The 26,497-nt window shown below is 44.0% G+C and overlaps 1 protein-coding gene across 2 annotated transcripts in view; it reads right to left on the bottom strand.

The window, feature by feature from the left end:
• FAM171A1 (family with sequence similarity 171 member A1) overlaps window positions 1–26,497 on the bottom strand; it is a 343,848-nt gene that overhangs the window by 173,764 nt on the left and 143,587 nt on the right. For both annotated transcript variants that reach the window (XM_085631254.1, XM_085631255.1), the window contains exons 2-3: window positions 17,032–17,259; window positions 7,976–8,068 (exon numbers count right to left, since the gene is read on the bottom strand). In XM_085631254.1, coding sequence (XP_085487380.1) covers window positions 7,976–8,068; window positions 17,032–17,259 — 321 coding nt within the window. The remainder of the gene's footprint in view (window positions 1–7,975; window positions 8,069–17,031; window positions 17,260–26,497) is intronic.

Here is a 26,497-nt window from a genome sequence, read left to right as displayed (position 1 = left end):
ATAAGTGTTTAGCCATGCAACAGTTGCATAACTAAACACTTATAAGGTCCCAAAAGCGAGAACTATTGGCTATGCCAATGCTTGTTTTAACTGCTGCAATCTATTGAAGCCTCACAGAGAACATCAAAGCGGCCGCGAAAGCGATCGCGATCAAACATCAAAGCAGCCGTGCGGCCGCCTATGTGAAAGTAATCGCCGTAAAACGCGACGCGCGCTCCCGCACACATGCACTGTAGCTCTAGGCTGGCATGGTAGCACTTTATGGAGCCCTCTCAAAATGTCTCGCCAGACCAGAACAGATAGCGTTCGTTTTGCTTTGTGATAGCAAATCTGTATGCATTTTACAATCCACCTAGCTATCCCTGATTTTGAGATGGGGTTGCCTTTGTGTGGTGGAGAGAAAGAGACAAATAGTTGTTTGGTCTTTCTGAAAGGTTGTGTTCTCTGGATATAGTAAAGTAATGCCCGTTTAACATCTAACGTGTGCAGCGCCCTTTCTGCAACAGTTTGAGGTTGTGAGAAAAATACCGGTAATTCTACAGATTCGTTTAGATGAAAGGGGGAAATGACTTTCGGTAGGAATTTTGGGTTGGTACGGAGAACAACCTTGTTCTGGTGCATTTGGAGAAAAGGTTCTTGTATAGTAAGTGCTTGTATCTCACTGAACCTTCTAAGGGAAGTGATGGCTACAAGAAAAGCCGTTTTCCATGTGAGAAATTGCAGTTCGCATTTATGCAAAGGTTCGAAGGGCGGTCCCATTAGCGTTGTGAGAACTATATTTAAGTTCCACACAGGTGAGGGTGGTACTCTGGGGGGAATTATTCGTTTCAGGCCTTCCATGAAGGCTTTAATGGCAGGCACTCTGAAAAGTGATAGGTGCTGTCTGTTCTGTAGGTAAGCGGCAATTGCTGCGAGGTGTAGCCGAATGGATGTATATGCTAGGTTACACCTTTGTAGATGGAGCAAGTAGCATATGATGTGCTGTATAGATGCGTCTAGAGGATTGATTGTGTTGTTATGGCAATAAACAACAAATCTTTTCCACTTGGCAGCGTAGCAGGCTCTAGTGGTAGGGCGTCTAGCTTCTCTGATGACGTTCATACAGTCAGGGGGAAGGTTAAGGTACACGAATTCTAGGATCTCAGGAGCCAGATCGCAAGGTTGAGCTGAGCTGGGTCCGGGTGTGTGATCTCTCCATGGTTCTGGGTTAGGAGGCATTGTGAGAGGTGTAGCTTTTGGTGTGGTACTACCGAGAGTTCCAGCAGCGTGGTGTACCACGGTTGTCTGGCCCACGTTGGAGCTACTAGGATCAGTGTGAGGGAATGCTGTTGTAGCTTTCACACCACTAATGGAATTAGTGGGAGAGGTGGAAAGGCGTACGCAAATTTTCCTGACCAGTTCATCCATATCGCATTGCCTTTGGACAATGGGTGTGGGTATCTGGCGGCGAAGCTTGGGCATTTTTTGATTTCGTGGGTGGCGAAGAGGTCTATTTGTGGATGCCCCCATATCTGAAAGAACGGGTGAAGAACCTGTGGGTGAAGTTCCCACTCGTGGCTCTGCTGCGTCTGTCTGCTGAGCAGATCTGCCATGGTGTTTTGGACTCCTGGGACATGTTGGGCTAGGAGAAAGATTTTGTGTGGAATTGCCTATCTCCATATGCTCTGTGCTAGCTGTGGAGTGTGTGCGGCCTTGTCTTTGAATGTAATACATGGCCGTCATGTTGTCTGTGCGAATGAGAACTGCCTTGCCTAAAATCTGTGTTTGAAAGGATTTTAGGGCTAGAAAGATTGCCAGTAACTCCAGATGGTTGATATGGAGTAACTTTTGTTGCTGCGTCCATGTGCCCTGCACTGTGAGGTGTAATAGATGAGCTCCCCAGCCGCAAAGTGATGCGTCTGTTAGTATTATTTGTGGAACCGGGTCCAGGAATGGTCGACCTCTGGAAAGATTTGTGGTGTTCCACCACTGCAGAGAGCGATGGGTGCGACCGTCTACCAACACCAGATCTGTCAGTTGCCCCTGGGCCTGGTTCCATTGGCGCGCTAAGCACTCTTGGAGTGGACGCATCTGGAGTCTTGCGTGACGCACTATGAAAATGCAAGAGGCCATCATCCCTATGAGTTGCATAAACACTCTTGCAGGAAGAGAGTGTTGAGGTATGAATCTTTGACGCAAAGTCTTAATGCTTGCAATCCTGGCCGGATTGGGGTAGGCTATGGCTTTTGAGGTGTCTATAGTGGCACCGAGGTATTGCTTTATGTGGGATGGTGTTAGCTGGGACTTTTGGTGGTTCACCGTGAAGCCTTGCTGGTGAAGTAGTTAGATTGTAGTGGCGGTGTGGTGTACACATTGGTTGTAGGACGTGGCTTTTATCAGCCAGTCGTCCAAATATGGGAAGACATGAATGTGCTGTCTTCTGAGGTGTGCTGCCACTACCGCTAGGCACTTGGTGAATACCCTTGGTGCTGTTGTGACCCCGAATGGGAGCACCTTGAACTGGTAGTGTTGCCCGTCCACTACAAATCTGAGGTACTTTCCGGTAGACCATGCTCACAGAATGTGAAAGTATGCATCTTTCAAGTCCAGTGTGGTGAGAAAGTCGTTCTGGGAGAGGAAGTACCTGCTGAAGTGTTACCATGTGAAAATGGTCCGAATGTATGTATGTGTTTAGAGGCCGGAGATCTAGAATAGGTCGTAGAGTCTCGTCTCTTTTTGGTATTAGAAAATATAGGGAGTAGACCCCTAAATTTTGCTGATTGGTGGGAACTTGTTCTATTGCCCGTTTTTGTAGGAGGGAGATTACCTCCTGTGTTAGTAATGTGGAATGTTCTTGTGACATTGGGCGTTGCCTGGGCGGAATGTTTGGGGGTAGATGTCAATTCTAGGCAGTACCCTGAGCGAATAATTTGGGTCACCCATTTGTCTGAGGTGATGGTCTCCCAGACTTGAAGGAAATTTTGGAGCCTGCCCCCGACCGGAGTGGGATGGTCTGGAGGGAGCGGGGGGGGGGAATCATTGGGTAGGCAGTTGGGCAGAGCGGGTGGTATTTCTTTTGCCTCTGCCTTTGTTATTGCCTCTATAGCCACCTCTTTGATAACCCCTTGTGAAGGTGGACTGAGCAGGGGATTTGTAGGAAGTGGACGCGCTATCTGAGAAGTAGCCTCTAGCCGTACCCCGAAAGGAAGAGCGGCGAAAGGAGCGTCTAGGAGGGTGTGACTGCAGGGCTCCCATAGATTTCGCCGTATCCGTGTCCTTCATTTTCTCGAGGGCCTCATCTACCTTTGGACCGAATAGGTGTTCTTGCTCAAAAGGATGATTTAGGATGGAGGTCTGTACCTCAGGTTTGATACCGGATACCCTCAGCCAAGCATGGCAACGGAGGAGGACGCTAGTGTTAATGGCCCTGGAGGCTGTGTCTGCTGCGTCTAAGGCACAGCGTATGGAGGTGTTAGTTATAGTCTTACCCTCTTGAATTAATTCATTGGCCCTATTTTTGTATCTTTCTGGGAGGTGGTGCATTATGGTTTCTAATTCATCATAATGCGCTCTATCGTATCTGGCCAATAGCGCCTAAGTGATGGCGATACGCCATATATTAGCTGCCTGTGACACAGTGCTCTTTCCTGATGCGTCCAGTAGCTTTGCCTCTGTCAGGTGGTTGTGCTTCGCCTAACGCCTGGGTGTTTGACCTCTTCTGTGCAGTGGAAACCACTAGGGAATCTAGTGGCGCTGGCCCTTTGATATAGGCAGGATCTGTGGGGGCAGCTTTGTACTTTCTCTATGCGTGGGTTAATGATCCTAGCCGTGACTGGGTCCTTAAAAACCTCTGGCGCATGTTTTATCACCCCCTTGAGCATAGGTAGTATGGAGGTAGACCTATGTGCGGTATCGGCTTCGGAAGCGCTGACGAGGTCCTCTTCGGTGTGCTGCTGTCCCGGATCTTCGACGTCGTCCCCGAAGATGTCGACTGGAACGGAGGTCAAGGAGTGCGCCATGTTTCGTCTGGCCCTTCGATCTCGAATAGTCTTTTTCGATCTGAAAGACTTGCAGGCCGGACAGTCTCGAGCCTCGTGTTCTGGGGAGAGGCAGAGGTTGCACACCTCATGAAGATCGGTGTGGGGGAATTTGAACCCACATCGAGGGCACTTCTTGAATGGACTTCTTTCCATCAGCCGGGACCGGAGCTTGGGTAGGCCCGAAGGCCACCGTTGACGACTGGAATCGAAGATGTGTCGAAGAGAAGGTGATTGAGGAGATCTGGATCTGAACAATACCGCGATGAGCGAGGATTCCGCTTCGATCGTCGAACTGGAAATGTTCGGAACCGGAGCGCGAAGTATTACATCCGAGCCCGATGGCGGAAAACAACAATCTGAGGATGGAGCCGAAGCCCATGCGCAATACGATCCAAGGGAGGAGTCACCGACCTCGTGACTTCCAAAGACTTTCCAAGAGGAAAAACAAACTGCAAACATCCGGGCCCAACACCAGATGGCGATCTATGCAAAAGTGTGTAATCTGCAGCTCATATGCCTCGAACCAAGTGTTTAATCTTCTTTAGCAGAGAAACAAGCAACATCACTACAAGTAATGTAAAGTGTTGACAACCCTGCTGAGAACGGTCAAATAGGAAGGGCATGCTCCATAGAAATAGGTAGAGGCCTCTGTGGTGAATATAAAATGGACATGAACTCGACAAATGTATTGGATCATTGCAATGACAATCGTGTTTCTCAATGTAATCAGCAACAACCTTAACGCACAGTTTACCCTTACGTTTGAACAAAAAACTGGGGCAGTAATCTTTTGTATACAAGAAATTCCTATTCCAGATCAAGATAATTTCTACATTCAAGAAAATACTTCCCTCAATCTAATTCTCCATTATATTATGACATAATACAACTAACCCTGGAAGCAACACCTCACATATTCTTCCGTGGGCAAACGGTAAATGATTAAAGCTCAGCTAAAATAGACAAGACCTTCTATTGCTTTGTGAAGTTGGTAAGGTTCTTATAAAGATGTTTTTGACTGCATTAAAATCAAGAAGTTCTAAAAGTATTTGAAAAATTATACCAAAAATTACTAAGGCATTCCTCCCTTTCAGGAAACAACTCAAGACTCTGCTGTTTAGAGAGGCTGTGGACACAGCATAAAATCCCTCTAAGTGTTGCTTCTGTAACTGCTGGTGGGTTTGGCTACCTTCTCAAAATGCTAAGAGACCTGCCGGTGATTATGCCCGATTCAAATCCAAGCTAACATAACATAGCATATTTAACTTGGGAAAGACTCTACATGAGCTCAATTAGAGGTTACTCCATATTTTGAATGCCCTGTCCCTACAGTTGTGATCATGTTTAATTGCAGGAATATCCAAGTTATAAAATGCACATTATTCTGGGATGGCCTATGTTTAAGTCACGGGTTTTTGCAAATATCTAATGTAGATCATGTTAAGATCATCAACTTGAGTGTGCTATGAAATACACTTGAAACTTTCAACGCTTCATTCAGTGAGTAACCAGAGTTTTTTTTGAAGCATAGAAACCACATTGATTGCCAAATAGCTCTTAACAATTAAAATGCAGTTCTACTACTAATAATAATAATATACTCTCTCATGAGTGTGCCAAACTCATACTTTGCATAGCCTGAACCTGGATGTGGAACAAACAATCTTATATTGCATTACAACAAACCCTAGATGGCCCCATTTCTTGCATTCCCTCACTACCCTACCATTTCATCATTCAAGACTCCCTTTAGGTCAAGCCTGGGCTGTGCATGCGCTGCTCTGCGAGGCACGCTGTATTATGCTGGCTCCCGATTCGTTAATAGGCTTGTTAGTCCCTCCTCAGTACCGCCTTGTCTTCATTTGTAACCTTCCATGAGGACTGGCCCTTTCACTTCCGTTGTTACACAGTAAATCTTACTTAGTCTGTAAGCACTATTTTCTTTAATGAGTTTGTCCTGCTGCAGGCATGACATGCTTTCCTGCAGCATTCAGTGAACCATGCACGCTTTCACTTTCCAAGCAGCGCGGGACAATGGCGGCCGCTTCTTTGAAGTGAAATCAATCTCGTATTTACAAGAGTTTGAGCTATTGGCATTGTAAATGACAATGCCTTTTATTTATGTGTTAATTATCAAAACATAAATAAAATGCATTGTCATTTACAATGCCAATAGCTTAAACTCTCGCAAATGCGAGACCTATTGCATTGCAAATGCTTGTTATTTTTCCATTCAATTATTGCTTGGCAGGACTGGGGGAAAAAGCACTCTTGCCAATGTTAGCAGCCGTCCATTTTTAGGCGTCCAATTCATTTCATAATAAATTCAGAGTGATATTAAACACAATTCCACTATTATAACGTAGATGAACACACATTTAGGTAGGTCTAGTAATGGTCTCCAAAGTTTTACTTTTTATCTAGTCATTAGACTCCGACGTCTTGGAGGGACAGCTCCCAACACTTTCATAGCAAATAACATTGGGATTATTCTTGCCTAACAAGATAGGAGAATTGGTTTCAAACCCAGGGATCCAGAAAACTAACTAAAACCTCTTATTCTCCACTTCAATACTGTCTCCTATGTTGCTTGTGTAAAGAATTAAAGTTCTCTGTGAAGCTACATAATTTATCTAGATATTTTACAACATAAATGTACTCTAATCACCTTCTGTATTATCAAGAAATACTTCTCATTGGTCATGGTTTCGGCTTTTTGAGATTGTGCAACAAGGCCATTTCTCAGTAACAAGTTATTTAAAGGTATTCAAAGGGTCCATACCTGGTTTGTATTAGTCAATTCTGTGATCTTAAATAATGTGGAAAATAAGACCAATCAGTCCGGTGATTCTATACATTTTGCATGGGAAGATTTCCATAGCAGCTTTGAGCCCTCTACCACTTTTGGACCTCACCTGCTCAACTGACCATCCGAGAAGCCAGGGAATCCCAGAGAAAGGTACAACGTCACTTTAAATGAAGGAAAACAAGAACGTGATCTTCAGTCAGCTGACACTGATTGGTCAGGGAAAATGGGGTATTGGGAGTGGTGAGGGGAGTATATTTGGTGAAGAGGGGGAGTGAGATTGTGGCTGGGGATGGACAGGAGTCAATTCCATCACCCAAAAAAATAAGTGCAAAATCTCACTGGGGATTGGGCACAAAGACTAAAATGTTACTTTCTTACAACCCTGAAAAACAACAAGCACTATATGGCTGGTCCTAAACCCACCACTGTGTCAAGAAAGCCTGCTGACCAGAGGTAAGAATTTAATTGAAGAGATCAGAACGGACAACATACAGCAGGTGCACAGCACTGACAACACATTATGAAAAAACAAAAGGTTTTATTATTTAAGATCAAAGAAACAACAAATATGCCTGTATTGTACACATTCCTGGAAAAAAAAAAAATTGCCAAACAAATTGCAGATTTTCTTTTTCAGCTCAAGCTGACAGGTGTGGCCAAGGCTTTGTCCCAAAGAAACAATATGCCATTCTCTGGAGTGAAAAGACAGGAGCCCCGGTCTGAGTTAGCTGTTCTGCTTCACTCAACCTCGTCTTTGAAAAGGCCACTAATCTCACAATAGAAATAGCAGAGCTCTACCTTCAACCTTGGTTAAATCTAAATAAAAACATACAAAGTCGTAAGCCATTCCCCTGTACTCTTGCACATTCATATTCACTTATACAATTCACTTATACAATCAACCACCAACTGAAATTAATTAGAACATACATAAGAGAAAATGCAGTTCTGTAAAACCAGAGTGGTTACAATCTACCAGGAAAACGGAAAATGACTTTGATCATGAAGCTCGTCTTCCAATTGATGATTCACAGATATGAAGGAGTGGCACATAAATGAGCTACAAGATATGAGTCAATGGTATGGAGTAAAACAGCAGCTTCCATTTTGTGTGTAAGACACGACAGACATGCACATGCTAACATACCTTGATATCCCGAGACAATCTGCACAACATCTTCATATACCATGAGCGTGGCGGAGCGTTCCGGGAGCAGGCCAAGACTCAGAGAAGAGAAAACTGGAATAAAAGTAAAAAAAGGTTTCAGAACATTTTAATCGTTGGCACAATTTATTACAACATAAGAGAACAGTACAGATTCAGGGTCCTTCTGAGATGCCATTCACTTTCCAGAATGAAACCCAGCTCTTTCACACCAGTTCAGAAGGCACCATGGACAAGTACAACAAGACCATAAATATTCATTGTGAACAGCAATGGTCCAGATGAGCAGGAGAAAGGACACAGTTCAAGCATCTAAAGAGCAAAAGTCAAGACATTCTGCCAAAAATATACAGTACTGAAGGCTAAGAGAATCTTGAATGGCACACTCAATGTCGGATCAGAGAAGAACAATTCTATCATCAGCACTAAGCATGAACTCAAGGATACCCCTTTCTTCAGAGTAACCCTGCCCGTGGCTCCATCACCGGACAGGCTATCTCCGAGGCAAGGGAGTAGTCTTGATTAAAGTTTGACTAAAGGTGTCCCTTGCCCGCTTTTGAGCTCATGAAGCATATGTTTGGTTTCCTACATATATTTCAGAAACTTTGACTATTGGGTACTGCATAAATATGTATTTTTTTAGTCTCGCTTGATTGAACATAAACCTTTCGTTGTCGACATTCAGCATCAGATTCAACTTAGTTCCCAGGGTTTCTTTGATCGGACGGTACAGTGATTAACCAGTCTGAGATTTTCTTCAGCACTTTATTCACTCCATCACCAGCAAGATTTTTCAAGTATTTAATGATTTTCTTATCTACATCTTCCAGGGAATCTATGAAATCGTCGAACGTCTCGATCCATAAAGTCCATCTCGTGCCAATATTCTGCTACTTCATCGTGTCGAATGGTGGTGGTTTCAGGAACCCGTCGTCGTGGTACTTCGCTTTCTTTTTAGCAGCCACTGAAACATTTCACAATTTTAAAGGTCTTGGCTGTGTCTATAGGATGCTGTTCCTGCTGTAAGGACAACCCCAGTGCTTACACTTGGGATGTTTCACCCGATAAAGGTCAAAGGACACCGTCTGTTTTTTGCAGGTAAGTGAATCTTCGTTTCTCACATCTGGTTGTCACAGCTTTGAGCATTTGCTTTGTACCTGCTTGTGGCTGTCTTTAGTGTTTTGCTTTGTATGGATGATGGCTCAGTTTTATGCTGTAGCTTAGTACCCCTTTCTTCAGCCTTGCCAGCAGGTTTTTGGCGGACTTTCCAAACTTACATCTACGCAAGGCTTTCAGCTTCTTTGAGGACCATATATGGGCTGGAGCAGTGAATCGACTCCACATATGCCAACTTTGAACTGCTTTTCATCAATTTGGGAACATGTGGCACACACAAGCAGCTTGCTATATCGTTGCAAACTCTCAGGGAGAGCAGTCTTGATTATTCGGGGCACGTATCCTCTACTGGTCACCAGTTGTAGTGTCTGTCCAAGCAAAATGAATAAATACACCACACATGGAGAGCTGGAGTAGATGTCTTTATTCTTCAGCATTTGATCACACACTGCCTCCACTCATTATGTCATAACAATTAATAACTGCACTTTAACACGTCCCAGCTAGTTACGTATTTTCTTAGTTAATCCTGATCCGCAAGAGTCCTAGCGCTTCATAGTCTCACAACACTACAATCTCCACATTTCCATCTGAAACCAAGTTAATCAGTCCTGGCGCCATGATCTACCGTGGTATTCAACCCTCAATGGATGAGCCCAGTACGAGCCGGGACTATGTGCCAGACTGCGAAACAAAATTGTGACCCAAAAATACACATCTAAATTGCTCAGATTTCTTTGATGGCACCTGCAATGGAGAGCGAACCAGTTAAAGATGGAGCAGCGGTTTCAAACCTTGTTTAATGTGAGCCTGGCCTATGTTTGAAAGGAGGGGTAGGGACCACTCCCTTTGCTCTGGGGGGTGCAGCATGTACAGTAGAATTCTACAAGGAGGGGAGGGGGGGGGGGGGAAGGGGCTCCCGGGGGGACTCTTGCTCTGATTTGCTCACACAAAGCAAGTATTCTGGGACAGAAAAGAAGCCAGTGTTGCAGAAATAGTTAAGTAGACATTGATACTGGTCGACTTGGATGCTGCTGCTCCCCTCTTGTGAATTCCTGAAAGGTTCACCCTTGGAACAAATATGGCATGATGCCGATGCCATTCCTCGCTCACGGTCGAGACCTGGATGAACCTGTGATGGTGTAGTCGGTACGAAGGATCCGCAGGTTAGTACTTATTGGAGTACTGAGGAGGACGCTACTGGAAGGGTACAGAAGCACTTAGAATGCAGTAGCAGGAAGAGTAACTTCACAAGTTTCACAAGGGTTAAGAGGTGGGGAAATTGAGCAGGAAGGAATGAATGACTCTCTCCAATATCCGTGGGCAGGAGTGGAATGTTCATACTCAGATCCTCAGAGTGATTTACTAAGAGGGACATTATTAGTAGGCGGCATACAGAGGGGGGATAGCCCAAATTATGAAAATAGGAGGTATAACTGGGAACACCCTCCCAACTGTACATCGAAAAAACTAGCAAACAGCAAAGGACAACCCTCTTGCACTACAGCAATGGAGTACATTGAGATGCACCTACACCACAACACCCACAAAGAAACCAACAGCTGTGTTCCCCCTCACAAAGTTCCTAGAGCTCTGTATGTGCTCTCAGGACCAGAGTTTTGGAAAACACCCTGCTGAGCGTGGAGAGATGGCACGTTTATCAACAGGAGCTGGCACTCATGGTATCAATGGAAGCCACGCAGAAAGAAATTGATAACTATGGTGCAAGGACAAAGGCCAAGCTCCACAGTATTGAAAGCATGGCGACCAAAACAAAGCTCTGTTACCCACGCAGAAGAAGCCACTGCGAAAATCAAAATTACCGTGGAGTGACGGGACCGCAAACATCTGGTTGGAGATGCGAACAGAGATGTAGAATTTGAAATATAACTGGTCTTTCCATCTTTCTGGATAATGAGATGGAACATTAAGGGGCATGTGTATGGGGAAACCATACAAAAGGTCATCCACTACCCCACACTAGAGAGTGGCAACATTACCTCCTCCCATCTGATGAAAATGCACAAATGTTAGGGAAATAGAATGGAGGGGAGAGAAAAAGAAAAAAATACCTTCTGGCTCTAGAACCCCCTTCCTTCAACAGTAATTGCAACGAAAGGGTTTTGAAAATGATAGATACGACACATCCGATGAGGGCGCATTGGGATGAACCAAAGGGAGATAGCCCCTTTAGGCATCCATGAAGGAAAAGCATACAATGACCCTTCAAGACCACGAGGGTTTTGGCTTCAAAGAATGAACCCGAGGGGCCATGGCGTCACTGCACTCGCAAAACAATGTAATGTGATTAAAAATAAGTCTTCCAATGATTTCGGTGTAAAGAATACAGGAGAAGAGCACGAGACATCCAAGCGCAGTGCTGCGGGGGCGAAGGTACAGCAGAAAGCATAATGCATGACTTAATGGGGCCTAGAAGTGCTCTAGTTTGTCAACCCAGGGGACAGGTTAGAAAATATTGCATCTTTATACTCTGTGCAAAAAGCCTCTAGGTGGCACTACAGGGCAGGGAATAGAGGGCATGAAAAATAGGGTGGATCCCCATTGCCCTGCTGGACTGGACGCAAGTGATGACGCATTTTTTCATACCTCGACATGACATTTCGAGAACTGAAACGTAAGGGCAATATGTAGCAGCGACAAACATTTTCATAGGGTAGTGATGCGGTTTAAGTTATGTGGGAGCACTGGGGTTCTCTACATGGCTTTGCTTTACATTTACCAGCAGCAGCTATGCCCTTTTCGAAGGTGCGACTCAGCAGACATGACCCTCCCGGTTGAATCCGTAGCCTGGGTGATGGTGGCTGCGCCTCACAGTACTTACAGGTCTAGTGTGTGAATGCAGTATATGGATTCTAGTTTTCTGTGCCCCAACTAAATTGCAAGTCTGACCTATTTGGAAGTGTGTGTGGTAGCATGAGGGCGAATGTGTGAAAGGACGTGTGTGTAAAAGTAAGTATGAGACACGTCTGTGTGTATGAGCTGAGAGTAAACATCGCTCAGGCCACATGTGTACAAACCCAGCCCAGGCTGCCGAGAGGACATACGATGCATGTCCTCCCAGGTTTGTCTTCGACTGAACTTTCAAGGGAGAGTTTGAAATGGGGCGTGGCTATGGGATGGGCTGATCAATTTGGTATGTATAGCGCATGGGCACACCTGTTGGTGTAACCATGCGCTTTTACAAGGGCTATTACTTATTATTATGTGCAGTTCTATTTGAACGGATCAGACAAATTACCTTTGATTTTCTGACCCCATAACAGCCAAATCAGGCTCTCTGTTAACAGTTAACTTTTAACTCATAGGCTACTGTTCTGGTAGGATTTACAGCCGCTAACTTAGCAGCTGCTACTGCCCGACAGAGAGATGTGGCCGCTTTTACGTGACTGAAGCAGGAACATTGCCGAGTAGCACCCGCTTTGGATTCCGTGCTCAAGGTGGAGCCCGATGCAGTTGCAGCGGAGTGGACAGTGGAGATAGCCGCTTGGTGTAAGGTGCGGAGGGCCACACAGTGTCAGTGAGGCGAGCCAAGCTGATCGCCATAGGGTTACCCGACCTCCAGATGAAAGTCCAAGGCCAGAGATAGGGAGCGTTGCAGAAGGGAGTCGGGGAAGCGACAACAGTTCTGGAGCGTTGCAACTACTGCTGTGATCTATTGCCATTATCGCATGACCGAGCCGCACATTAAAGTACTGCCCCCGCATAAATCTAAATTGAAAACACAGAATAACATTTACAACCCGAGACAAACATCGAGCCCAAGTCGAAGTAACGAGTCTCCATCCTTCCAAGCAAGGTCTTTCGGGGAAAGACTTCACTAATTCAACTAGGCCAGCTGCACCCAGACTCATGTGCCGCTGCGTCCATCCAAGTCAATGATGGAACAATTCTTTTTACCTCAAACTTCAGATTGTGCGTGGACTAAATAAAACAGACACCAGCACAGTTCCAGATGTCATTAGTTAGAACAGGGAGAGTTTTCAAACCATCGGTTATACCATTAGTCCTTCCTCATGAGGGGAGGGGGGCGGGGTCAAATGCTAAACCTTCCATCTTTTGGAAATAGAGAAGAAAGGGCAATCAGCCGAGAACTGTCAGTTCCAAGTGGCACAGTGGCTGATGACAGCATCAAACATGCCAGCCCTAAAGCACATTTTATCCACGCAAACCACACAAAACATGGCCATTTTGGAAAAATAGAGGAGGAGCATGTGAAAAATGCTTCCCATCTTTCTTCTTAAATTGCCATAACTCCCCAGAATACCCTACCTCCAAATAAGGATAATGTAGGACTCAGACTGCTGGAATAGGAGACAGGAAAGATGAGCCTTCCAAGAGTAAAATCCACCCCTCTACTCCCTGGGACAATAGACCGAATTGTGAGTGCGCTCAGTCCGTGTGGCCCGCAGTGCAACTTCTCTGAAAGGAAACCAACAAAAGGTCCATTAACTAACCCCCGGCACAGGAAAGCCAATCTTTCACCCCGGCTACCTCGTCCTACAATTTACTCAGGGAAAAGTTTTAATAATGGCATTGTCAGATCCCGCTGCAGGGCAAAGAGCACATAGTGGCTGGACTTGCAATCAGAGCAGGAGATGCAATTATTGCAGGAATTCATCTATTGCTGGGAAATGCATAAAAACTTCAAACTCGTACTACAGCAGCTATTCAAAATCTGCTGAGGAGTGAATTTCAATCACAGTTATGAGCTGTAGGTTCATCCTCTACAGTACAAATCAAGTCTAGTTATGTATTTAAAGCTCAGTTCACTTGCTTCTTTTTGTGCTCATGATGCCGCATTGTGTCGAAAAACTTAGCTGAGCGCGTTCTTGACATTGTACAATTTTGGACAATCATCCAGTATTCTAAGTTGGACCAAAATACCTATGATGCCCAGAAACGGGGTCCTTACGTTAGAGAAAAAAAATGCCACAAACTTGTTTTTTTTCTTCGTTTTACAATTTATTGTACAATAGTTGCTTTATACAACCCATCTTCTTTGCCTCATATTTAGCGCCATGTTCAGCACTATTCTCTTATGCTGCGGTTCCTGGAGTTTCACTTATAAAAAAAAGATTACAGCCGATTAACATCCGTTGCGTTTTGGTAGCAGGCACTCTGTTGGCTGGTCTTTGACTGAAGGAATATTTTTGCTCATAAGAAATTGGTATGAACCACTGTAATTTATTTGTGAATTTCTTTCCCCCCAGCGCTGCAGAACCAGAAAGGGAGAACTTATTGAAATATTATCTCACCCACTACATGGCTGACTCACATAAATTAAAAACGATACAAATATGAATATTTCTTTAAAACAGGAGATTATAAAAGCTATCAATGGTCGAACTAAATGCATAACTTGCGATAGTTCTTTATTTAGAATTCTAAAATCCGGATGCAGCATTTGGATATGGTATCGGCGTCCCCCCAAAAGTTGAGAATTGTGCCGAGGTAGCCAGCAACAAATGCTAAAAACAAGCATTTGCAATGCAATAGGTCTCGCATTTACGAGAGTTTGAGCTATTGGCATTGTAAATGACAATGCCTTTTATTTATGTGTTTATTTTTAAAACATAAATAAAAGGCATTTAACAATGCCAATAGCTTAAACTCTCGCAAATGCGAGACCTATTGCATTGCAAATGCTGGTTTTATTTGCAGTGGAGTGATTGTATTTGCATAGCACTATTGCCATTGTTGATCCACACATGCAAGAATGTGATTGCCTGCAGCACATCGTGCCTGTGAGCTGCAAGTAATAGACAAAGCTCTGTGCTTGTTTCACAAGCGCCACACTCGTGCTTAAAGTTTGTTTTAAGGGAGCCGCGCCGTACACAACAAAAGAAAGGCGCAGGCGGCATATGTGAAAACAACTCTCTGCATGACAGGGCTACGTACCCTAAAGCAGCAAGGGCTTGATTAATTTATTGGACAGTAGATCATCTGGTCTTCTCAGATTCTCTCTAAGTGTGTTCGAGACTCATCATGCAATCGATGGAAATACCCTCTCTGTTCTGGCAAATTAAAAAGTCACTCCCTCTATTGCTAAAATTCAAAGCAGGCACAAGTCAATTCCTTTAAATATCCACCCAAGTAATCCTGCTTAAAGTTTAACATTCCAGGAAAGTACAAAACCGTGAAAGGTCAGGCACCAGCTAATCTGAGACGTTGGCGAAGCTCCTCGGAGTGGAAAGCGCCGGTGAGAAGCGCTGAAAAGTAGAGCCACGCGTGCGCACACAGAGAAACAAATTAAAACTGGGAACGAGACAGAGATGGTTATCTATCGGCAAATTACTTAAGAGAAGGAGTAAAACCTGAAGCAGCCCGACTCGGATTCACGTTTTTTCCTGCAAAGGCGCCTACCTGCACTTTTGTAACCAAGCCTATGGCGAAGAGCAAGCAAACATTACAAAACAAACCAGTATTAGTGGAGAGTCTATGGCGCTGCTGACTCGAGAGCGGGAGATCCCGGCTCGAGTCTCTGCTCCGTAACATCTTGTGATTCTGGGAAAATCACATAATTTCTCCCTGTGGTAAGTTGACATATATGTGCTGCAAGACAAACAAACACTTATAAGGTCCCAAAAGCAAGACCTATTGGCTATGCCAATGCTTGTTTTAACTGCTGCAATCTATTGAAGCCTCACGGAGAACATCAAAGCGGCCGTGCGGTCCCGAAAGTGATCGCGATCACGATCAAACAGCAAAGCGGCTGCGAAAGTGAAAGCAATCGCGGGAAAGCGCGACGCGCGCGCACATGCACTGTAGGTCTAGGCTGGCCTGGTAGCACTTTTTGGAGCCCTCACAAAATGTCTCGCCAGACCAGCGCATGCGCTGGGTCAGGCGAGACCTAAAAAAACGCTCTACTACCTAAACCAGAGAGGGTCAGTAGTGTGTTGACGAGGGAGAAGAGAAGTGGGGTTTTAAGTGAACTTTACGTTGGGGCTACATAGGGACAACGGAGGAACGAGGCAAGTATGCGAGGGAGAAGAGAAGTGGGGGCAGTGCGATGAGGAGGGCTAGCAGTGCGAGGAGGAAGGGTTACGTTTTAAGTGAGCTTTACGTTAGGGCTACAAAGGTACAACGGAGGAACGAGGCAAGTATAAAATAACAAGCAGGAATAGGGATAAGGGATGGGGTGGCAAATGGTGATCACTTTCGCGGCCGCTTTGATGTTCTCAGTGGCCGCGCGGCTCACTGAGAACATCAAAGTGGTCAGGCAGGCTGCCAAATGGTGCGCGCGCCCGGCGCACATGCACTGCATTTGGAGGCCTGAAAAGCATTAGTTTGCACTTCCAAATCCCCCGTTTACTAAAGCTCTCGCCAGAGCAGCGCTAAAGCACTGGCTCAGGCGAGACCTAATAAGCCACTTGGACATGTAATCTTTTGTACATGGCAGTTACTTTAAACACCTTAAAAAATATTGTAACACCTTTGTTTGACTGAAGACTCTCATACATTGTAAAATAAAGATATCGGAATTTTTCTCATCATATTAAAAAAGTACAGATAAGCAACAGGATAAACAATGGATGAACAGAAAGGGAAGGGCAGCTCAGATGTCTCAGTGGCCTGGAAAGAAACCTATGCATTATATACACATCTCGGCTCTTCGAATGACAGTATCATTGGCTTCGCCAACATAGGCATTGATACACCAGCAGACCTCTAGCACGTTTTCCATTTTATTTTTTATTCTTTAAGCTTTCAGTAGGAGCGTACAGCAAATTGCGTAAAAGCGGCCCTCCAATTGTTGGATAAAACACGTACTAATAAGGCAGTTTAAAGACATGTCTACCTGCCAATTGTTACATGCTACGAGCAGTGTAGAGATGCTACTTCTATCATAATCTAAAAATAAAAAATAAAAATGTAAAGAGGGGAATATGTACATTTCTTACCAGGTAGTCTTACTGGCCTCCATGGTGCAGAATTAGGCACATAAGCATGCTTAGAAGCGGTGATGATCAGCTGACTGCCCAACTTATACTGGAACTTGATCAACGCACTGCCATCTCCTCCAGAGTTCCCGGTGGCGATTGAAACTTGGTTGGTAAAGATCTCAATGGAGGCTTCAGGTATTGGCCGATGAGTGCTGGCATCGCTCACCTGAAGCTTCAGTGTCACCTCTGGAAAAAACACAAAAGCGCGTAAAGGTTACTGGCAGCAGCAGATAACTGACTATTTCTATCGCAACACAAAGAAGGAGATTTTGGCAAATATTTTGGACTTCAGTAACTTGAGGACAAACATCTCATACAATGCATCCAGTGATCAGTTACAGGCAATATGCTAAACAAGCTGCAACTTTAGACCTAGGCAAGCAGCCAGTAACTAGCTCACGTCTGAATCACATTTAAAACCAAACAGAACACAAAGAAATTCAGCATACATCCCAGGCTTTTATCCACTGGTACCGGCACACATAAGAGGCCAGCTGTGAGGTTTATGAATAGCCTGTTCTGCGGTTTCTTGAAGAGCTTGTTTGGTGGATTAAGCTTAAGATCATAATTCAAATGCACAAAATGGCTACAGAAACAAAGAATCAAAGGAAAAGCATCTCCTGCCGAACTAAACATGGGGCCTGATCGCAAAGGTAAACCTAAACTTGTGTGTAAGCTTATGTAAGTTTTGGAATCCCCAAATTCAGATTTAAATATTAAGTTTATGAGTAAAGACTACACAGTCGAGTGGAGAATTACGCACATAAAAAGATAGAACATGCCTATCTTTTTAGGTGCGGAGTTCTCCGCCCCGGCTTCACAGTGGTAAATGTACTATTAAATCGGAGTTTGTGAATTCCAAAACAAACGTAAACTTGCGTGTACGTTTACCTTTGTGAACCAGGCCCAAGGTTTACTAAATACTAATCATATTACACGAAACACTTAGGAGCCATGTTATAAAATTGTAAGGTAATGTGGAGGAACTCAAAATAAGAAACAACCACACGTTCGCAGTAGAAAGGACATTTTCTCCAAATTCCTCTTCACACTACACAGGGTCCTGCAGAGATGGCTGAATGTTTCACCCAAATGTAAATGTACGACCAAACGACAGCAAAAACACCAACCAACCTTTACGCTTCTAAAATCCAAGCAAAACCTCACAACTCAAAGATGACATAACTGAAGGCAACCCAACCTTAAATAAGGCTTCACTAGCCGAAGAAAAGGGGACACTTGAGCTATTCAACAATACAACAGTGTCACGGCTACATTTCCGAACGGGACAGGCTTCGCTTCAAGGACAAAGTTATTTTGACCATTTACAAATGGAGAGAAACAAGCACTTTTGATAAAAATTGTGGCAATGTATTTTAGAGCAGCAGGACTGGCAACCGAATCCAACCCAAGCACTGGCAAGCGGTCCCTTAACACAGCGTGCAGATTCTAGTGGCAAGCAGAAGGCAAACACATAAAAACATAATACCCCCCTTTAGATATAACCTCTATTTAGCCAGTTCTGCAATTACAGATTTAAACGTGGGCGCTGTTGCACGGCTTCTTCCAGGGACACTTTCTGCTTGTTTAGGTACCACTGATGGAAGCTTAAGCCATGTGCGGCTTCTTAATGTTCAAGCACTTGGAGGATGGACGGACAACCATCTCCTACAGCTCACCACTTGCATACAGAAGTGCCTACATGCAATCGGTAATAAAACTCAGCCAGTAACAAAACCTGCTGTAAAAGGTGATCCTTATATTACAGAATTAAGAGTAAGAATGTATTTAAAAGGAAACCAATGAATGTACTATTTTTGGAACTATCGCTTCTTACAATAACCCAACTAACGGATATGAAGGTCAGTTGTCTCAACAGCTTCCGCTGTTGTCTAAAACACAATGAACCAAGTTTGGGTTCCTTCATACTCAGTGCGGCCTCAGTCAGAGTAGCACTTCCAGCAATAACAACCCTCTTATCAAGTAGAGCAACATACACGCTTGTCTCGCACAACATAGTTGAATATGAAGTTTGCCAAGAATAGGGGTTGACTCAGTGTATCAACAGTTCTTTTCATTTTTTAGATGCTTTTTATCATTTTAAATATACATGCGTTTTTTGCCCTTGAGCCAAAGCGGCGATATAAGGAACATAAACAAAAAGACCTAAAGGCTTCCATTTTGGTTTTAAGGTTTGAAACCTACGCTTGGATGCAACATTTCAAATTGTATTTCCTTGTGAGGCTGTATCACTTAGCCAACACCAGACCGACCATTGGGCAGATTCACATGGACATTTATGATGTAGAACCATTTTACGGACAACTAGATGACTCTGTAAATTGCCCCCTAAATATTCAAATATACGAATATTCAGGAAACATACATTTGCAATTAGTACAAATAGAAAGAACTGTGCCCTCTTTGCACTTTTATCAATAGGGACTTTGGCATTTCGGGCCACTGCACAAAGGCATGTGTGAGTATGTGAAGGCGCACTCCTGAAGGGATGGCTTTGTGAATCAGTTCAGACATTAGCACCATAATGCCACATCAGCAGAGGACGATCCTCAGCCACGGCCGTCCCACAGGGGCCCAATCTCGGATTACTGATGGGTCTTCCAATGTGCAATGGAACAGAAGGTGCAGCTTTGGCTAAGAATCCAAACACATTTTAGTTAAAACGTGAGTTATCCATCAAGGTTTGAGGTAAAGCGATTGACAACCTCACAGGAAATCTGTAAACAAGTTCTGGGAATCACTCGAAATCTTAAGATATTTCCTTGAGCTCTATCTTCTCAACACACAAGTCTTCTATTGCTACAAAGTTCTCACACCACAATTAAGACCGGAGCAGTGCTGGTGACATCGACAAGCTGACATTACAGGAAGATTTGTGGACTACGGGCCCAGCAAAACAATATTGCAGTCGGAGTCAGAACGTGTAGAGTCTGGAAGTTCGCATGTGCCAGCCTGCACTGGCACTGTAGTGTAGCATTAACGATTAATGAAATATTGACCTGTGTTAAATTGTGCATTTAGTCTTCATCGGATACATATTCTCTGTTGGCATGCTGAAACTATGACTATATATAGGATTTTCTTTCTTAAAGAAACCCAATCACTAAACTAAGCTCTGGTTGCAATTTGGGTCAAGAAAAGGTAAATAATCCAGGTATCCCTGGGTACTTGTATTAATTTAGAGGCTTGCATAGTACTAGGACCTAGCACTATGATCACATCATCCTAATCTAGATGGTATTCCATGGTCTCCTTTTGTCAGCCCACATCATCTTCAGCTGTGTCATTTATTAAAGCAATCCACACCAGCACACTTACTTATCTTGCAGACCAGCGCACCATGTGTCAGAACGCATTTCAGAGGGCCATGGGGCACACAGGGTCTATTTGTCCAACCGTGGTGGTTGAGACATTTTACTCCTTATGTCTCAGGCCCTGGCCTACTATGGGTCTAGACAACTGGCCAACTACCCCATCTGCACTTGACTCTCCGTGAGAGCTGGAGAGCTGTGGTTGAGCAGTAAAGGCTCCCTTCGGAGCGGTTTGTAGATACAGGCCAGAGAATATGACTTCTAACTCAAAAATACAAACAGCATGAACAATAAATAAATGTCCAGCAAATACTTGCTTTTATAGATAAAAGTAGTATTTTCTTTCCAACTCTAAACATACAAATAGATGAAACACTATGCAATAACAGAAACCCCCTTGAGGTCGGGCTCTAGTAATGGTCAGGCAAATCCCTGTCCCCACCTCCTTTGCGCAATGTGTTCAGGATTATTCCGCGTTCACTGGTGGCGGTATCAAGGAATGCAAACTATTAGACTGTCTCAAGAGTTCTCCCTTCTGAGCTTTTATGAAAGAAGTCAATAGTGTCTATGGTGCCGCAGCACCATAGGAGCCCCAAAGGCCCAGTTTCAGTCTTAACCGCTCTGGTGGTATGAGAGTGTTCAGTGGTGCAGCGAGTGCCCTTTCCTCAAGCGAGCCCAAGCCTCGATCTTGTATGGCAAAGCCAGGTCGCTCACGATGGACATGACCGCATCCAGCAGTCCACGATCTTCCTTCGAACAGTGCTGCTGGTCGGTTTTCTGTGATTAGAGCTGCTCTCGCTCGGTGGACACAAAAGGTAAGTTGCTCCTCCTCCCGAGCGGGTTCGCTGGTGTGATCCCCAGCTCACGTCTAGAGTCCCAAAGAGGCGAGACATCCTCAGCAGCGTCTCAGTAAACCTCAGGGTCTTTGTCTGGTGCAGATCATGGCGTGCAGGGTCATTGGACCTGCTGGTCACAGCCGTTCTCATTTGGTCCAATGTGACAGCCTGAACTCTAGGCCAAAGTGGCAGCCCCTCCTGGCATACAGTGTTGCGGAGATACTCTCCATCAGAGTGCAGACTCTCCATAGGAAATTGCCCTCATTACGGTGGCCCCTACTGGCATACAGGGTCCCTGATCTCAGCAGTCACAGGTCCTGTGCTCCTTGCCCAAACTCAGTTCACCGTTAACCACTCTTGCATACTTGGTCACAGCAGCAGTCCTGCTTGGTGCTTCCCAACTAACACAACCGTTACAGCTCAGAACCACAAAGCCCTCTCCTGACATAAATGGATCGCAGAGCAAATACTGCATATGGACAATGACCCGATTGGTGAACAGCCTCACACCTTGCTCAGGGAACCTCATGCAGGGCTCCCCACTGAATGTTGCTCCCTCCAACGCACTCCTCTCCCTCAAAGGACACAGTGGTCTATGCAAGCAGGCAGGCGATGGTGCTCCAGAGCCGGTGATCTTGGTGTCCTGGGTGCTATCCCCTCAGCCAGCAGAGATATTAGCAGATCTTTTGCCCCCAGACCTGGACACAGGCAGAAGTCTTGCAGAGCTTCCCCTTCTCACACAGCCCGTCTTGGCTGCTTGACAGATGACAAATCTTTAGGGACTCAACCTTGTTTTCTTATAGTCCTTTTCCAAAAACCAAATGTGGTGTTTAAGTTTTATGTGTGGGTTCTGCTTCTTTTAAAGTAGGCAGTTCTTTTTTTCTTTAGGAGTTATATATAGCGCAAACTCGGCCCAAAGGTGTCAGAGTGCTTTACTTTAGCACTAGGCGGACATATTCATTTTGTTAGGTACAGGGAGATTAAGTGGTTTGCCCACAATCGCTGGAGGTTGAGCGTCCCCATCGAGATTCAAACCTGGTTTCCCTGCTTCGAGATCAACGGTTCTAGCCGTTAGACCACATCCTCTCCTTTTCATCTTCCTTCATGAAAGAGGTCTGTCACGGCAGGCACGACTCCAAAGTGGATTTTCCACAACAAAACTTATGGGAGTGACCAGAGTTCACACCTGGAGGTTAGCCACAGTGATATGTGCATTACAGGGTTAATGTCAGACACCCGGTCCTACTCTTTATGATCCTCCTACCAGCCCCATTGTCCTTCATGAGATGTGTCCAGGCCCCTTCCTTGTGATCCATCACTGAATCAAAGAGCAGTCTTTTGAAATGTAAAGGGGGCCTTTCTTTCCTCCAGTGTCTCCCCACCCAGCTCACAGGAATGCAGCAATCTGTCTGTGGGGATTCTTCTCCTCATGTTTTCACCAGCCCGGCCTGGGCTTCTTAAAATGGGACTCCGGGTCCTTCATACAATGTACCATTGCAAGCACACTCCCTCAATGTACTTTCACAGCACACTTTGGGTCCAGCACATCTCTATGCATTGTACACTTACATGTACACATGCACTCAGTAAACACAGTCTCAAACTGCGCACACTGTTCAGAACATAAGCTTTGCTATATTTAACCAGGGTGTGCTCTTTACAAACACACTCTGCCAGCACACACGCTCACTATGTGGCATCGTACAACACTTCACCCTTCATGTATTGTACGTCATGCAAGCACACACACACAACCCCAGCACTACATCTCTTGTACTGTATTACTCTCAGGCATGCATACACTCCCTCACATGTACTTCACAGTACTGTACCATCCTTGTACTGTACCTTCCTCAAGAACACATACAACCAACACAGAGTGACCACTCCTGCGCTATCAAGCACTTAACTCACTCTTGCCCTACATCAGGTAGATGTAAAGCACAGAGCTGCAAAACTTTTAAACATGTGAGTTAGCCTCTAGGACTCACTTCAGTGAAGGCTCCTGGTGAAGGCAGTAGCCTTCTACCACTATGAGGGTAGCACTCAGGGCACCCCTCCCAGTGCAACACGACCACAATCTGTGAAATCATGGCATGCACACATGATCAGTGTACGCCTATGACCAAAAATATATATATATTAACAACAGCTGCTCTTTACCATTCAATAGTAGTTTGTTAGTAAAGCAGACACGGACCCAAAGTAGTGCGCTTTTAAGATTGTATTTCGGTGTCGGCCATTACGCCATTACCTTGATCACATGACAGCGCTGATAGTGCTAACAGACCATTTAAACGTGCTACAGGTTATCCCGTGATGGGAAAATGGCAATGAAACAGAAAAACATACTATTCAATTCGTAGAAGAAATACTTTCTCAAATTAAGTCACTTTGAAAGAAATGTTGTAACAATAAATGCATATCATGTACTGTCGACTCCCTTAGCTCAATAAAGCCTCCTGACAAACCCACTTAGAGAAAAAAAATGGATGATTTTAGTTAAAAATCGGCATATGAAAGATTTTGGTTATTAAACATATAATAAATATATAAATAATTATAATACCAGAAGCAACAGATATAAAATGCTCTTCGCAAAGCATATGTTACTAAGAGGAGAGAGTGACTATATGAACATGTAAACAATACTGGGTTAAATCCCCCATTACAACAAATTAATAATCATGAAAATTATTCTCAGACTAAATAAAAATAGTATAAAAATCAGTCCCATAAAAAAGTGCCAAATGCTACCTAAAAAGTGATAAAGTTGTCCCATATTCTTATTCATATAAAATGAATAAAAACTAGTGTAAAATACTCAAGTGCATGGAGTGAACCTAAAAAAACGGAATGTTCACCGGTTAAGGTGATACGGCAGCTTCTATAAAGTTTGTATTGGTTTTTCCCTTGTATTGCTTTTACAGCTGTTAAATTCAGTTCATTTAGACGGAAAAAGGGGAAGACCAAATAGATATGAGGACCTAATCTCATCAATTATGTAAATGTATCTCACAAAAGTTAATAATGTAAGATAAGGTTTGTATCATGTGAGAAAGTTGCGGAGTCACAGGTGGGGCAGGACTTTATTATAAGCAAGTATATAGATCTTCTGTATTGTTTAACCCTCCTGGTGATTTACTGTCCAAATTTAGAATATAACGGGTCTAGAGTTTTCTGAGTTGGTATTCCCTGTTGCCCCCGCTTTTGGTTTTGGGTATGGCATCTATATCAAAATACGAAAAATCCTTTAAGTTATTTTTGTGAATTTCCCGAAAATGCCTTGAGACTGAGTTGGTAGGATCACCATTATTTATGGCTCGGATATGTTGCAGAATTCTATATATATATATACAAATAAATAAAATAAATCAGCATTAGGGATCCAGACAACAGTACAGCTGGGTACTCAGGGTAGGGGTACACGTCTCCTGCCATGTAAAAGAGTTTTCCATCCCAACACCAGGCCTGGTGGGACTGCAAACAAAGAAGTGTACAAAAGAAAATAAGTAGAATGGGTTTTCCATCTAAATACTCAAGATTTGGAAAAACATTCTGTTATCAATCAGAACTGTTCAAATGTTGCTCAAATTCCAGTAAGAGTTGAAGATGCACTTCATTATAGAACACTACGTTAGAATGCATTAACAGTCCACACACCAGCTACCTCTTTAGCAAGGTTCGCGTTATAGAAATACCACATACAAATGCATCACCTCATTCTTCAGAACACTACAGAGCATACAATTAAGGTCCTGGACTGACTAATAGCAGGGTCCAGATGGCATGACCTCATAAGATATTCCTCACTTGTTGCCGATGATTCTGTGGTTTAATCAAATGCTATTCTCAAAACTTTGGTTATTAGGATGTTCCGGAAGGACAGAAACTCTGGCTCTACTGCCCTTAGGTCCGGTTCAGAATATTCACCAGTTTTAAACAGGGATCTCCTGAGCTTTTACTTCCTGAAAGTTTACGAGTCACCCAATTCAATTCTCGGCCCAAGATTCCTGGTTGGAATTGAGTGGGGAGGAGATAAAGACAGACCAGGAGAAGGTTTGCAGGCCCCTCAGGCTTTTCTTCCAATGCTTAATACAGTTCAGAGAACTTTGAAATTGCGATTTTACTGGCTCCCAGTATAAAAGAAAATTCAAGTTGGGGTTACCTGCTTACTATTTCCCAGGTTTAAGCACAGTCTGATTGAATGATTCTGCAAGCATGTTTTTTGGTCAGTATGTTTTAGAAGACAAGTGTAGACCATATTATAGCAGCCCAGCCTGAACATCACCGGGTGGGTGCAGAGGCGCAAGAGCAGGCTTTTTCTGAGCAAGATAACTGTAGGCTTTAAAACACAGCATTTACTTAATTTGATAAAGACATACCAATATTGAAAAGCCTCCCAGATTTACATTTGTAGGTGCAAGTAATTGGCTTCTCAGACTCAGGGTTTTTTTGAAGGGAATGCATTTCTGGTCAACTCTTAAATAGCAGTGTATTTGAGCTCTTAGCTGAGACACAGTACGTTATGATATTTATATAACATTTTTATTTCATATTGGAGTTTGGTTTAAGGCACTTAAATATTTAGGTAAGCTGGCACTTAAAACCCAAACAACTAGTCAAGTAGATAACAAAAATATAGTAATTGCATAAAAAGGATCTAAAAAAGGGTCCATGCGTCAAACTGGCAGCAGGGCAAGATGCTCTGCAGTTTTGTTCTTCACCAGCAGAATTTAATCACAAGCAAATATGAAAGATAGATATAAGTTCTGCCCTTTGAAGTCAAATGACATACTAAGAGGTTGTGTCTATTCGCCTATGAAATGGACCAGATCAATTCCAGAGGAGCCGTACTGATTACCTCACTCCCCGCAGAGCCGGTGGCTTGACAATATGGTGGCATGATTGGTGCTGCACTACAGGTCTGAAAATTGGGGAGTTGATGGAACGGGGCTAGAAGGAGATAAGAAGTGCAGAGATAAAGAAGTTTACAACACGAGGAAGCATCTGTAGACTAAAGATGCAGAGTAGCGCTTGTAGTTCTGCCCTGTCCTTGTAAGAAAATGTCACTGCTGCACAGGAGAGGTTTATGGATTCCTGTCGCCTGATGTAAACAGTACAATTGAAGTGCTGTGAGGGATGGCCTCTCCACACAGTGGATATACTTCCCTACAGGTTGAAATGTAGTAAGCAGTATTGATAAAGAAGAATGGCATAGAAGAGCCCATTAGGCGTGGTACACACTTGTGATCC

The sequence above is a fragment of the Triturus cristatus genome, chromosome 10 (genome assembly GCF_964204655.1).
Source record: "Triturus cristatus chromosome 10, aTriCri1.1, whole genome shotgun sequence".
Classification (NCBI taxonomy): Eukaryota; Metazoa; Chordata; class Amphibia; order Caudata; family Salamandridae; genus Triturus; species Triturus cristatus.
The sequence above is the reverse complement of the archived record's forward strand: the minus strand, read 5'-3'. Positions and strand labels throughout refer to the sequence as shown.